General features: G+C 45.4%; 1 protein-coding gene and 1 long non-coding RNA gene across 3 annotated transcripts; both read left to right on the plus strand.

The window, feature by feature from the left end:
- Nucleotides 1-4453: 4453 nt before the first annotated feature.
- LOC121600960 lies at nucleotides 4454-5382 on the plus strand. 2 transcript variants are annotated; one of them, XR_006005927.1, is made up of 3 exons: nucleotides 4454-4774; nucleotides 4869-4932; nucleotides 5003-5382. It is a non-coding gene; the product is annotated as an uncharacterized LOC121600960 (long non-coding RNA). The 2 variants fall into 2 exon arrangements; XR_006005928.1 differs by having other exon boundaries at nucleotides 5006-5382.
- Nucleotides 5383-6738: 1356 nt separating this feature from the next.
- LOC121600959 lies at nucleotides 6739-7931 on the plus strand. Its single transcript, XM_041929755.1, has 2 exons — nucleotides 6739-6782; nucleotides 6861-7931. The coding sequence occupies exons 1-2, from the start codon at nucleotides 6742-6744 to the stop codon at nucleotides 7177-7179; spliced, it is 360 nt and encodes a 119-aa protein (XP_041785689.1). The 5' UTR covers nucleotides 6739-6741; the 3' UTR covers nucleotides 7180-7931.
- Nucleotides 7932-12398: the final 4467 nt, after the last annotated feature.

Raw genomic sequence — 12398 nt, forward strand, 5'->3', positions numbered from 1 at the left:
TCCAGCAAATTCATTCAATTCGGTGAAAATGGCTTTGTCGTTGCACATATGAGCACTGGCACCGCTGTCGATAATCCAAGCGTTGCTGCACCCACCGTTAACAACAAACGCTGTTCCAGGAACATCGCTCAATACGGTCTTCGCGTTGCCATTGTTCTTACTTTGGTTTTGTCTCTTTTTGCAATTTGCCATGAGATGGCCGGGCTTCTTACAAAAATGACACCGTCCTCCCCGTGTCGATTATTTTCTACTGAGCTATGTGCTTTGTCGCTCCTAGAGCCGTTCCAGCTGCACTCAGGCGATCGAATAATTCGTCGATTTTGAACAAATGATGTTCAACATCATCATGCTCTGCCAGGTTCAACGCGCAAAGTTTCTTCAGTAGTCAAACTTTTACCGATCGCGTATTTTTCTCGTGATGTTTCTTGAGAGCATTGAAAACGTCATGTGTCGTTTCCTTGTTTTTCACTAATGGGAGCTGATTGTCTTCCAGCGATAAGATGATAGTTGCCTTGGCGTGCCTATTGTCGGACATCCAACCATCATCAGCTATGTTCTTAGCCTCCGGTTGCTTCACCACAATCTCCCATAGATCATCACGCTGTAGCAAGTTTTCTATACGCACTTTCCAAGTGCTCCAATTTGTTGCGTTTAGTTTCGGGAACGACATCTTGCTGTCCACCATTATGTAATCGGTACTTCTCGTAGCTGCTTAGCACTGTGGATTTCTATTCGGAAGCGCGACCGAATTCACTCGTAATTTTCACACACGTACTCGACTCTGACTGGTCAAGAGATTATTCAGCAGAAATTACGCAATTAGCCTCTAACTGGGCTCATAACCTGTTGAGTTAAGCTTAATAAAAGGAATAAATCCAACAAACGCAGTGGTTCCGTTCTGGCTGAAATTCCGGTCCGCGGCCGCGAAATTCCGGTCCGTGTATTTACGGCCTAAGGTTGTGCCTGGAGTACTGCTGCCCGATCTGGTGCCCGCTTGGCGTTGGTGACATCAATCGCCTCGAAGCCATACAACGGAGAATCACCAGGTACGCGGTTCGACTCCTTCCATGGCAATCCCACCATGCTCGGCCCTCCTACCATCAGCGGTGTCTGCTTCTTGGACTTGAACCACTCTGCTCTCGACGCAAAAACGCCCAATATCTTTTTATATTCTGGCTCCTTAACGTAGAGATCGATCCCCCGGCATTACTAGTCAGCATCAATTTGTTCGCTCCCTGTCGGATTCTTAGAGCTAATATCCATCTCCGTGTACCGCGTACCCAAAACAACCATAGCCAGGGACACCCTATTATACGTATGTCCCTCGAGTTCAATGAAGTGTTAGATTTGTTCGATTTTAGTATGTCTACTTCCACGTTCAAGGAGAAATTGCGTCTACGTCACATTTAATGTTTGCTTATACAACAATCACAAAATATTGGTAGCGGCAAGGTTTGCGAAGACCAGATCCAATTGACGCCCAGATTGATTTGCAATACCACTCAACTGAAATAATCCGGTACTATACAACCCATCAACGAAATCGGTATTAGCCACGGAATTGCATAAAGGTGCATAATGCATGACAGAATAACATGGAGAGCAATCGGTGGCTTCTGATGTATTAGTCAGCTCCCATCTGATATCAGGTTTATTGAAGACGTATAATAAATCGCTCTGTTTAATGCGGCTTGAAATTTCACGTACACTATCATGTAAAGCGTTCATCACTGCGGGGCCATTCGCATGACTAGGCGGAATGTAAACAACGCCGATGTAAACAGAGACACCTGGCAGCAATGTTTTGATCCAAAGTTGTTTCAGTATGGTATTAGGCGATGCGATTTCACATGTCGGTATTGAAGAGGAACATGCAATTAAAACACCCCCACCGCGTAAGAGGGCACTCTTGGAAAGATTCCTATCGCAACTGCAGATATGATAATGATTCTCAGTGAGGAGCGAAGAAGGTATGAACTGAGTAAGCCAAGTCTCGGTGAGAATGATAAAATCATAATCTGATTCTGATAGCGCCAGGCGAAGATTTGTAGTTTTCGTTCGTAGACCACGTACATTTTGGTAGTAGATATGGTAGTAGATGCCGGATGCAATGCTTGATTGCTATTCGTCCGACGGGCCAGCGTCAGCAGATTCATCAGTCCGTTTATCGTCTACGCGACGCGGTCTTTTTAAGGAGTGGCCAAGCATTCGGGAGGTGACCTGTTAGGTGTGGTGGTAACAAGCATTCGCTCATTAAGGTCTTGATGTGGTTCGTTTGTAAACAAAGCAGAATCTGTGGTGGTCATATCATATGAAGTCGCAACAGGCTGTGCGGGCGGATCTGTATTGGCAGTTGGTATCGGAGTGCTCAATCCACACCGTGGGAGAGGATTATGATAAGTGTCTGTAGTGAGAGTGACAGGGTGATCGAGTGTAGGTTGAAGCATCGAATTTGTATCGGCGGCTGCGAGAGCATTAGTGTTAATATTATTGGTCCGGTAGTCACGGAACTCACGGTACGTTAGAGCGGAGGGCCATGTCTCAGGTAAGAGATTTATAAATATAGGTTATAAATATGAAATAAATTAATAAATAAATAAATAAATAAATAAAACACTTACCAAGAATTGAGTGAAATGCGCATCAGCGCACAAACACTGCGCGCGGGACTTAAAACAAAACGCACACAACCATCTCCGGCAAAGCGTGGCGCTGTACTGGTGGTTTTGTACGCGAAGGAGGGGGACATACAGAGCGATGGTTCGATGCTGTAGTGTAAGCGAGACAACACGATGTGACGAGCAGCTCCAAGATGTTGAGCTCGCTGAAAGAAGATACACACATTCACAGACGGCTCGTCAAAGCACGGTATTTGTATTGGTGTTAGTGAAGCGCGCGTGTAAAACAGAATGCGAACTCTCATCGCAGCGCGTTTCTCCTTGCTTTCTCAAGCTTCCTCATACCCCTCGGCCTGAGTCGCTCAAAATTTGGGGTCTCATTGTTTGCATGGAATGCTAACTCTCATCGCAGCGCGTTTCTCCTTGCTTCCTCAAGCTTCCTCATACCCCTCGGCCTGAATCACTCAAAATTTGGGGTCTCATTGTTTGCGTGGAGCTCTCATCGCAGCGCGTTTCTCCATGCTTCCTCAAGCTTCCTCATACCCCTCGGCCTGAATCACTCAAAATTTGGGGTCTCATTGTTTGCGTGGTAAACTAAAGCATGCGTTACACTACACTAACCTAAATATGCAGATCCCATAATGTTGTGGACAGACCGCTGCCTCATCCTGAGGGCTCACTGTTGACCAAGGTGTGTTTATTTAGAAGGTGAATTATTAGCGCGTTTGCCGGGCGCCATCGTTGAGTATTGTTATGTCAAATCGCATACAATTTTCTATACCTCCCTCCAGCCCTTCCCGATTTTAATACCGGAGCACTCAGTATTGTTATGTCAAGTCGTGAAATGCCAATTTACTCTGAAGCACTTCACCTCCTAATATCCATACACCTTGGCACTTCACCTCCTAATATCCATACACCTTGCTGTTGACAGCAGGGCTGTCATACGGTGACGTCCTCAGTGAGGATCGCGGCGCGAGAAGGACCAGTCGTCCTCTCCCCGCATTGCGTGCGTTTATTGTATTACCCATACCAAAGATTAGTTGTTAAATATATATTCTGTTTGTGCCGTACAACGTACCCAACCGGCATTATCGCGCGATTTTTATGTGTATCTATCATTTTTCTCATTCTAACATTCAGAAAATTTTTCACTCTGTCTTGCTCTTCTGGGTGATGGTCACTTTTTGCTCGCAACTTGGCTGTGTCACACCAACCATCCTCATGTTTCATATGGTTCTTCTTTCCATCGTTCGAGAGAAACTCTTGTGTCTCGCTTTTCTGGGACTGTCCAATTTCGCTTGCTACACCAAGCGTTCACGCAAGCGTTCTTCTCTCGTCCGCTCTTTGTATCATTGTACAGGTACTCCCCGATATACGCTATTAGGCCCGTGTCTGTGCTCCATCGCATGCGATTTTATCGCACGTGCTGTCAAACGCTTTTTCGTATAATATTGCGATGATTTGGATGATTTTAATAATATAACGATTATGAAAAATTAAGTTGAGATTGTTCCTACAAAACACCACACATTTAGTTTGACCGATAAAATCGGATGCGGCGTCCGACGAAATCAAAATTTTTTGATTCCGTCGTACGACGAAATCGCACGTCCGACGTTATCTGTCAAATCCCATATAAAATTTTGACAGGCCTTCCGATAAAATCGCATCCGATGGAGCACAGACACGGGCCTTAATGCGGACCGGAGGCAATAGCGTATGTCGAATATTAACAAATGTCGAGTTTTCAGTCAAATTATAGCTAATTTTCATATAATTTTGCATGAAGTGGTAGGTTCTAGCCACTAAATTAGTTATTTGATATGATTTAAACTGAATATTACAATTGTACACCTTTTGAAATGGTTTTTAATATTCGACCAAAAGGGAATTTATTTTGAATTTGATATTCGATGTGTCAAATTAGTACAATTTGCTCAAAGAACTTTCAAATTTAGACAAAAAGCGTACAGCTAAATCGCGTATATCGAGTATGGCGTATATCGGGGAATACCTTTATAGCCACCAGAGGAAGGTGCTGCTTCGCGTTCATATGAAAAAGTGGTATTGTAAAATCAAGTTTGTAAGCAGAAGGACGCGTCGATGCATGCTCGTTTTTTCTCTCGTGAAACCAGTACGGAAAAAACTATTTGGTAAGTACAGCTTTTAATAAAGGATTATATCAATCTGTACCAAACTGAATGGTATTAATAATTGGTGATATCAATTCAATTTCGTTTTCTATAGCAAATCGTAACACACGCACAAACGGAAGTGAGCACGGACCACGATAGAAATAATTAATTGGTTGGTAAGTATTATGCTTCGCTTTAAATGGAACAGCGGTTTTCAAAATAGATAATATTTCCCTCTTTCACCAGCAGTGCCAAAAACAAAAGGACAGGAGAGGTAGGAATGATCATTCAACGCGTTAGCGCCGGACGAAGGAGAAGCGACAGGAAGGCAGGAACGATCCTCCAACGTGCTAGCGCCTGGTAGAGGAGAGGCGGCAGGAAGGTAGGGACGATTATCCAGCACGCTAGCGCAGCATCTGGGAACAGCGAGGAGGAGGCAAGCGGGATGAATTTTTAACGCGTGCACACCATTCGACGAAGACAACGCTGGATGAAAGGAAGAACGAGGAGAGAAGGCAGGCAAGACGGGTACGTGTGTATCCCGCAACGGGTTTTCGGCAGTGTGAAATGTGAGTATTGAAAAGTGTATGTGTGGGTAGAGGTAAAGAGGTAAAATAAAGAGCGAATGTGTGGAATGGGAAAATGAAAGAGAGTCTGTGTTTGTTTTGGGATAGGGGAGAGAATGAAAGAAATTGAACAATAATGTAGCATACAGAAACTACATGTATGATACACGCTGTCGCACCGTTGCAGACACGTGCTCTTTAGTGCTGCTAATGAGCACGATTTGAGAATGTTTTGAGCCCGTTTTTTCTCATACAAAATTGTAAAATGTCGCGCGATAATGTCGCTTGGGTACCCACCGTGTACTATGTTTGTTTTGTGCGGACACAACACATAACAATACTGAACTCCAATGGGAACCACTAGCACTGAAACAAGTGAGATTTGAGTAATGGTCGTTGGTGTTGATACCCACGCATTTGACCGGTCGTCTGGTTGATATAGATTTTTGCTCAGAAAATTATAAGGCGGTATAGGTCATAGGGTTAGTATAGTATAGTATAGTATAGTATAGGGTTAGATGAAACTGTACCGAAACACATTGCATAAAAAGGACAGCAATATAATGATGAGTTGTAATATGCCATCTATTGAGCAAACCAATGAAGCTATGAAGCTTTTGTTTTTTTTTTCTATGGATATTTGATTTTCAGTCGTTTAATCTTAATCTGTGGCGCTTGGGCACAGCCACCGCAAACAGTATCAATCACTACTGAAGAATAACGGGCAACATTGGCAATCGCATTAGCAACGATGTAAGAAGGCGATGAATCAACCAAAGCGGAGCACAAGTTTAGTGAAGCACTCCTTGGACGTTTTTAATCATACACTACGCTATGTCGAGTCGTAGCATATATTGCCTGTGTTTTCAGTACGTTGCTAGTACTTGCTACTTGCTAGTAGTTGCTAGTACTGATAATGATGATTTACCAGGTCGACAAGTACCTGGTAAATCATCATTATCAGTACTAGCAACGTACGTAGATGTAAACGGCTTGGTACGGCTCAGAGATAGATTGACTGTCAAACTGAGTGGATGTGCCTTCCTGGTGCTCCTGATTTTTTATGCTGTTTTGCCGTGTTATTTCTGGAATTTCAACATTTGCAACAGTGGTGCTGCTGAGTTGTTCGTACTGGCTAGTGCGTGCCTTCGATTAATATAAGTTGCACTGGAGTTCTTCTGTTAATTCAACATTTTTGCCGAGAAAGTGTTTGGCTTCGTTTCTGCTCCTGTCACTCATCAGTTTGTGCTGAGTCATCGTTATGCAGTGCTCAACCTGCAATGCACCCACCGATAGTGCTAATTCGGTGTCCTGTGCCGATGTTTGTGGTTCCAAGCATCACACCCATTGCACGGGGTTGTCCCGTGATTCTACTCGTGAGCTTGGGCGTAATAATCAGTTATTGTGGTAGTGCAAAACATGTCACGAGTTTCGCAATGGCACAAATTCACTTCTCACAAGTGAGATAGCAGCCCTACTCGAATTGGTGAAAGCAGATATTCTCACCACAATTGACTCATCTCTCTCTCTTATCTTAGATCGGCTATCAAGAGCGATTTGCTTCCTGAGATCCTCGCTCTCGTTGATAAGCGAGCGCTAGCACCCATATTAGCTAAGCCGTCTGTTAGCAACGCATCGCGAACGCACACATCCACTAATGTATCGTCGCTCAATGCCACAAATACATCCAGAACGACTAAAACAGCTTCCGCTCGCCGTACATTTACTAACTCAACGGAGCTCACTGCTGATATCCAAGCTGCGAACGATACCAACACTGTGGAAGATTCTGACAACTGTAACCACTACAATCATCGTACTAAGCCGACTAGTGATGTTAGTGCTGGAAACTACTGAACAAATACACAAGCATCTTCTGATCCTGTTTTGAACCAAAACACCACCAACACGGGCATAGCCGAGAAAGTATGGTTATACTTCACGAACATCAAATCGCATGTCTCCGCTGATGATATGCGTGTGTGGCTTAAAGCTGTGCTACCAACGGACGATATTAATGTTTACCGTCTCACGAAAAAGGGTGTGAACCTGGACTCGATGTCCTTCATATCGTTCAAAGTGAGTGTTCCTAAATCTCTTAAGGAGCTTGCGCTGCAGTCTACTATTTGGCCAGTTTCACTTACTGTTCGGGAGTTTGTTGCTCGGGGCCTACCAAAGCAACGTGTACATGAAAGGGCTCGATTTGACCCTTCTGAGCTTATTTCGCATCGTACAAATAGTGAAAATTGCTCTTCAGCTGTGCCAAAAACTACCACTCATCCGGATCATTTTTTGGAACATCGATCGCCACCCCCACAGCGCGGGATTCTATCACCATCCCAGATGACCGAGATCCTAGAGGCTATTCAACTGGAGTTTCCTCCCACACCGCCTCAGTTATCACCGGGGGTGGGGCTTCAATCACAATCCAATCTCAGCAACAAGAACCGCTCACCACAGATCAGCCCGTTTGCCAAACGGATAGCTCACAATTAATAGACCCATTCGTGATATATTACCAAAATGTTCGAGGCCTTCGCACCAAATACAATGAATTGCGCCTTTCTGCGAATGAATCAGGGTTTGAAATGCTTGCCCTTACTGAAACCTGGTTAAATAAATCGATTCCATCCAACATGGTCCTTGATAGTGATGCCTACAACATATACCGCTGCGATCGAAGCAGTTTAAACAATGAACGTTCGCGTGGGGGTGGTGTGCTACTTGCATGTTCCGTTCGATATCCTTCTGTGGCACTTAACATTAATCAACCCACGCTTGAAGCTTTATGTATACGTGTTTCTTTTTCTAAATTTCGTCTTTATGTGCGGATTGTTTATGTGCCACCGTATTTGAGCAGCGACCGCAACTATTTGGAATCCCTTTCTGCTTTCATCAGTGATGCATACATGCAAATGAAATCGAATGATCATCTTATCCTTCTGGGCGACTTCAATCAACCTGCGTTAGAGTGGTCGCTTTCTACCGCAGTAAGGCCAGATTCATCTTCAGCTATAAGACATTATGTGCCACATATTTCTTCGAATACATCCAGTTCCTGCTTTTTGGATATGTTAAACTTGCATGAACTCTGTGGCGACCACGTTATAGCCTCACCACAGTCCGGAGCTGACGTCAACTGTCAATTCAAAATATCGGGCACTCTTATTCGAACACCCTCCCGCTGCGCAAAGCGACGGAAGAAATCATGCCGTTCGGAAAATTTTATAATGCCATCTTTGTCCCTCCAACGGCAAATTTGTCAAGCAGCTCGTCGAGCTACCCGTCCCTGGCTCCGCCTCGTACCCCTCGCCTGAACGCGCTGTCGAAGGTTTAGATGTGTTGGTGCGTCAGACGGCCAATCGCTGTCAGCCGTCGTCCGTGCTTTTTCCCTCCATAGCGCCATCTCTTTCTCGCGTGTGGTCAATGCTCGCGAGCTGTTGGGGCGCCTAAAAATGCCGTTAACAAACATTGCAGCGATGAAGTTGCATTTTCACAAATCAAACCAAAAAAAGCGCAATAAGTTCAATTGCTGCAATGTAAAAATGACTAAGGAATCGCTAGCTAACGCTGGAGGGTTTGCTGTGAAACGCGCTGAATCCTAATTCGCATTAACACGTTCATCCCGGCGCTGATTTTCATCAACTTTCCTTTCCACCAGCACCTAGAACGCAGGCTGGAAAGTTCACTGGCAGGCAGTGGGGCCTGCCATCGATCTGAACGAGTTAAGCATTAAGCATAACTTTGTTACACTAAGCTTTTGCTTTCGTATGTTGTAGATTACACAGATATGCTGAGCCGTCTGCGCAAGGGTATGAGCGTGCGTGTGTGAGCAAAACTGTCGCCAAATGTGTTTTTTCCGAAATGTTATGATCCATCGGTCAAAGAAAGGAAGGTGTTCATGAAAGGCGGAAAGACGAACTGAGGCCCCTGTCAATGGTAACTGATGACAGGGAGGAGGGGGTAGTGGCACTCAGCTGTTGGGAGATTGAACAGTATTCTTAAATTGCCGGCGGGAAGGGGGGTGGCCATGGGACCCCTACGATCATCGGTCACAGGCCCTAAAATTGTAGTCGCCATGGGGGGAGGGGAGGTGCAAATGGTTTTCTCCAGCCACGGAGCCCTAAAGACCATCTTTCCGGGGGTCCTTGTCGCTAATAATCTGTCCACTTGTAGACATACGGCATACTACAGACTAGAGATCTTCGGCGACCGCCTAGTCCGCCTATCGTTAGGTCTGCCGCTGGTTCATGGCCGTGTTTTTTTATCGTGGAGGTGCATCCTTCCCCCTGCCTGCAGCGTATGCATCGAGCAGGAGACAGTGTGGCAGTATGCAAGTTGCACGCTGGATAGGAGCGGTCCCGCGGCACCGCCATCATTCCGCACATCTGCATGCCCGTCGTGGGTTCTAACCGCGTATGAACCGTCCGCCGTAGCAAGGGGTGACTATCCGGCTACGCGGTACTCAAGTCCTGAAAAGGCCGACATGATCGCGTAGGCCATTACGCCAATAATAATAATAATTATAATAATAATAAGAAGAAGAACTTAGCATAGCAGTCCACTCTCGGGGAAGGTTTTTGTTTTGACTTTGGTGCTGCCGGGTCTACCGCTGTGGCGCGACAAATGCACGGAATGCACTTGACTAAAACATGAACCTACCGATCCGAACCCATTCCAAGGCAATGCCGGTCAATCGGCGTCATGATACCGACTCTAAGCCAACAAGCCACCAGATTCTGGACGGACATGTGCAGCACCATACGCGCACCATAATAAACAAATCCAGAATCCTCTTTTGTATGAATTCAATTCAAAATGTTCTTTCCACTTGGGTCCGCTAGCTGAATTAGAAATAAATGTGCAATATATCACACGCACGTTTGCTTAGATCGTGTGTCTTTTTAATACATAATTTAAATTTAATAGTGTTGTCTCTCAGGTAGCGAGATCGAAAATGCATGGACTTTGTAACCGCAGCGGATGAAAATGTACGCATCAGAATCAAATAGTTTTGAGGTTTCCAAACGCACGCACTCACACAAACACACAAACACGCGCGCGCAAACTCACACACAAATACGCGCGCGCAAACTCGCACACACACACACACACGCGCACACATGCATGAACGCGCGCACGCCAGCACGCACGCACGCACACACACACGCACGTACGCGCGCCCGCGAGCATGAAAGCGCGCACGCCAGCACGCACCCACGAAAGCGCGCTCGCGAGCACGCACCCCCGAAGTCGCGCAAGCACGCACTCCCCCCCCCCCCCCCCCCCACTAGACCACCCCTCCCCCCCTCCACGCATGATCGATTACGGCTACCTTCTCGGTAGAACGGCTGGTTCAGGTTTCTTGTAGCGCATCCTCATCCCTAGCGCCGGGCGGGGTGGGGGATCGCGACATGATAGAGTGAACGGTCACTTTCCCCGCGCTGTGTGTGTGTGTGTAACGAGACCCAAAAACTCGAGACAGATTTCGGCACATTAAAAAAAAAATTTATAGCCACTATACATATACATATACATTGCTAGAATTTAGCATCGCGAACGCATTGAGTTCATTTGTTAATTTTAACGACTGGTCCTATGCCGCCGTTAAACAAACGACTGTCAAGAGCGTACCCGCTGCGCAAATTCGAGCAGTTTCCAGCGCAGGAAATGTACCAAAATCTGCGCTGGCCAGATGACTTAGAATGACTACATGATGCTTAGAAGGTCGTTGAAGCATCAAACATGTTCAAATAAAAAAAAATATTAGATTAGTGTTAGACGTTCTCCTACGCTTGTTTTAAATAGGCTTCGTCACCCTCGACCGGCACGGGCATCGAATGGTCTCATCAGCAGCGGCACGAAATAAAATAAACCATCAATACACCGATAACACTTTAAATCCCAAACCAGCTTCTCCCACAGCGTCTCAAGGTCACACACAAATTAATAAATGCTAACACCCACCAATTACAATACACAACCGCAATGCACATATATATGAATCAACGCATACACCACAAACACCAAATCAGCTGGCGGCGGAAGGCACAGGTAGAAGCGCAAGTAAGGCAAACCAGGAGGAGGGTGAGGGAGGGAGAAGAAGCGGACGAGAAAATGGGCGCCAATATTTTTAAATTTTTTTGACCGTTTTTTTTTTGCTCCACCGCCATAAATAGTTCGTCCGTTTCGCCAACAGATGGTGCTAAACTTGCTCGACCCAGCGCAGGAATCGCTGAAGTCCAGCGCGGGAGACTAGGCCAAATCTGCGCTGGCCAGCGCAGATTTTGGTACATTTCCTGCGCTGGAAACTGCTCGAATTTGCGCAGCGGGTACGCTCTTGACAGTCGTTTGTTTAACGGCGGCATAGGACCAGTCGTTAAAATTAACAAATGAACTCAATGCGTTCGCGATGCTAAATTCTAGCAATTTTTAACAACTTTGGTTAATTTTTAACGACTGTTAATTTTAAACCAATTCTTTTGCGATGCCAGCTACTGGTACTGGTACTGGTACAGGCGGTCCCCGAGATACACGGTTAATGGGGACCGAAAACGGCCGCAAAATACCGCGTACCTCGAATTTCCGCGTAAGTCGATTCTCGTGATTTCCAGCTAAAATATCACTAATTTTCGTGTAATTTTGCAAGTAGGGGGCGGTTTTAGTCACTTTATGAATTATTTGATATGATTCTACTCAATTGAACAGTTTTAAACCTTTTGAAATGGTATTTCATATTCGATCAATAGGGAAATTATTTGGCAATTTACAATTGATGTGTCAAATCAGTACAATTTGCTCAAAGAACTGTCAAATTTAGAAAACCGCTTATCTACGAATCCGCGTATAAGACGTACCGTGTATCTCGGGGACCGCCTGTACTGGTGCACCATCGAAATGGCCGTTAGCAAGAGTGAAGGAAGTGCACCCAGGGAAAGAAAGCATAGTTTGAGTAGTCAACGTTCAGCTCAATCTGATAATGTGAAAAGACCTGTGGCGAAAATATGTATCTTAGATGTTGATTTCGAAATATGCGAAATGGAACAACTCTAAGGATAACTCGTGTGGCAAGGAAA

Source organism: Anopheles merus, unplaced genomic scaffold (assembly GCF_017562075.2).
Source record: "Anopheles merus strain MAF unplaced genomic scaffold, AmerM5.1 LNR4000014, whole genome shotgun sequence".
Lineage (NCBI taxonomy): Eukaryota > Metazoa > Arthropoda > Insecta > Diptera > Culicidae > Anopheles > Anopheles merus.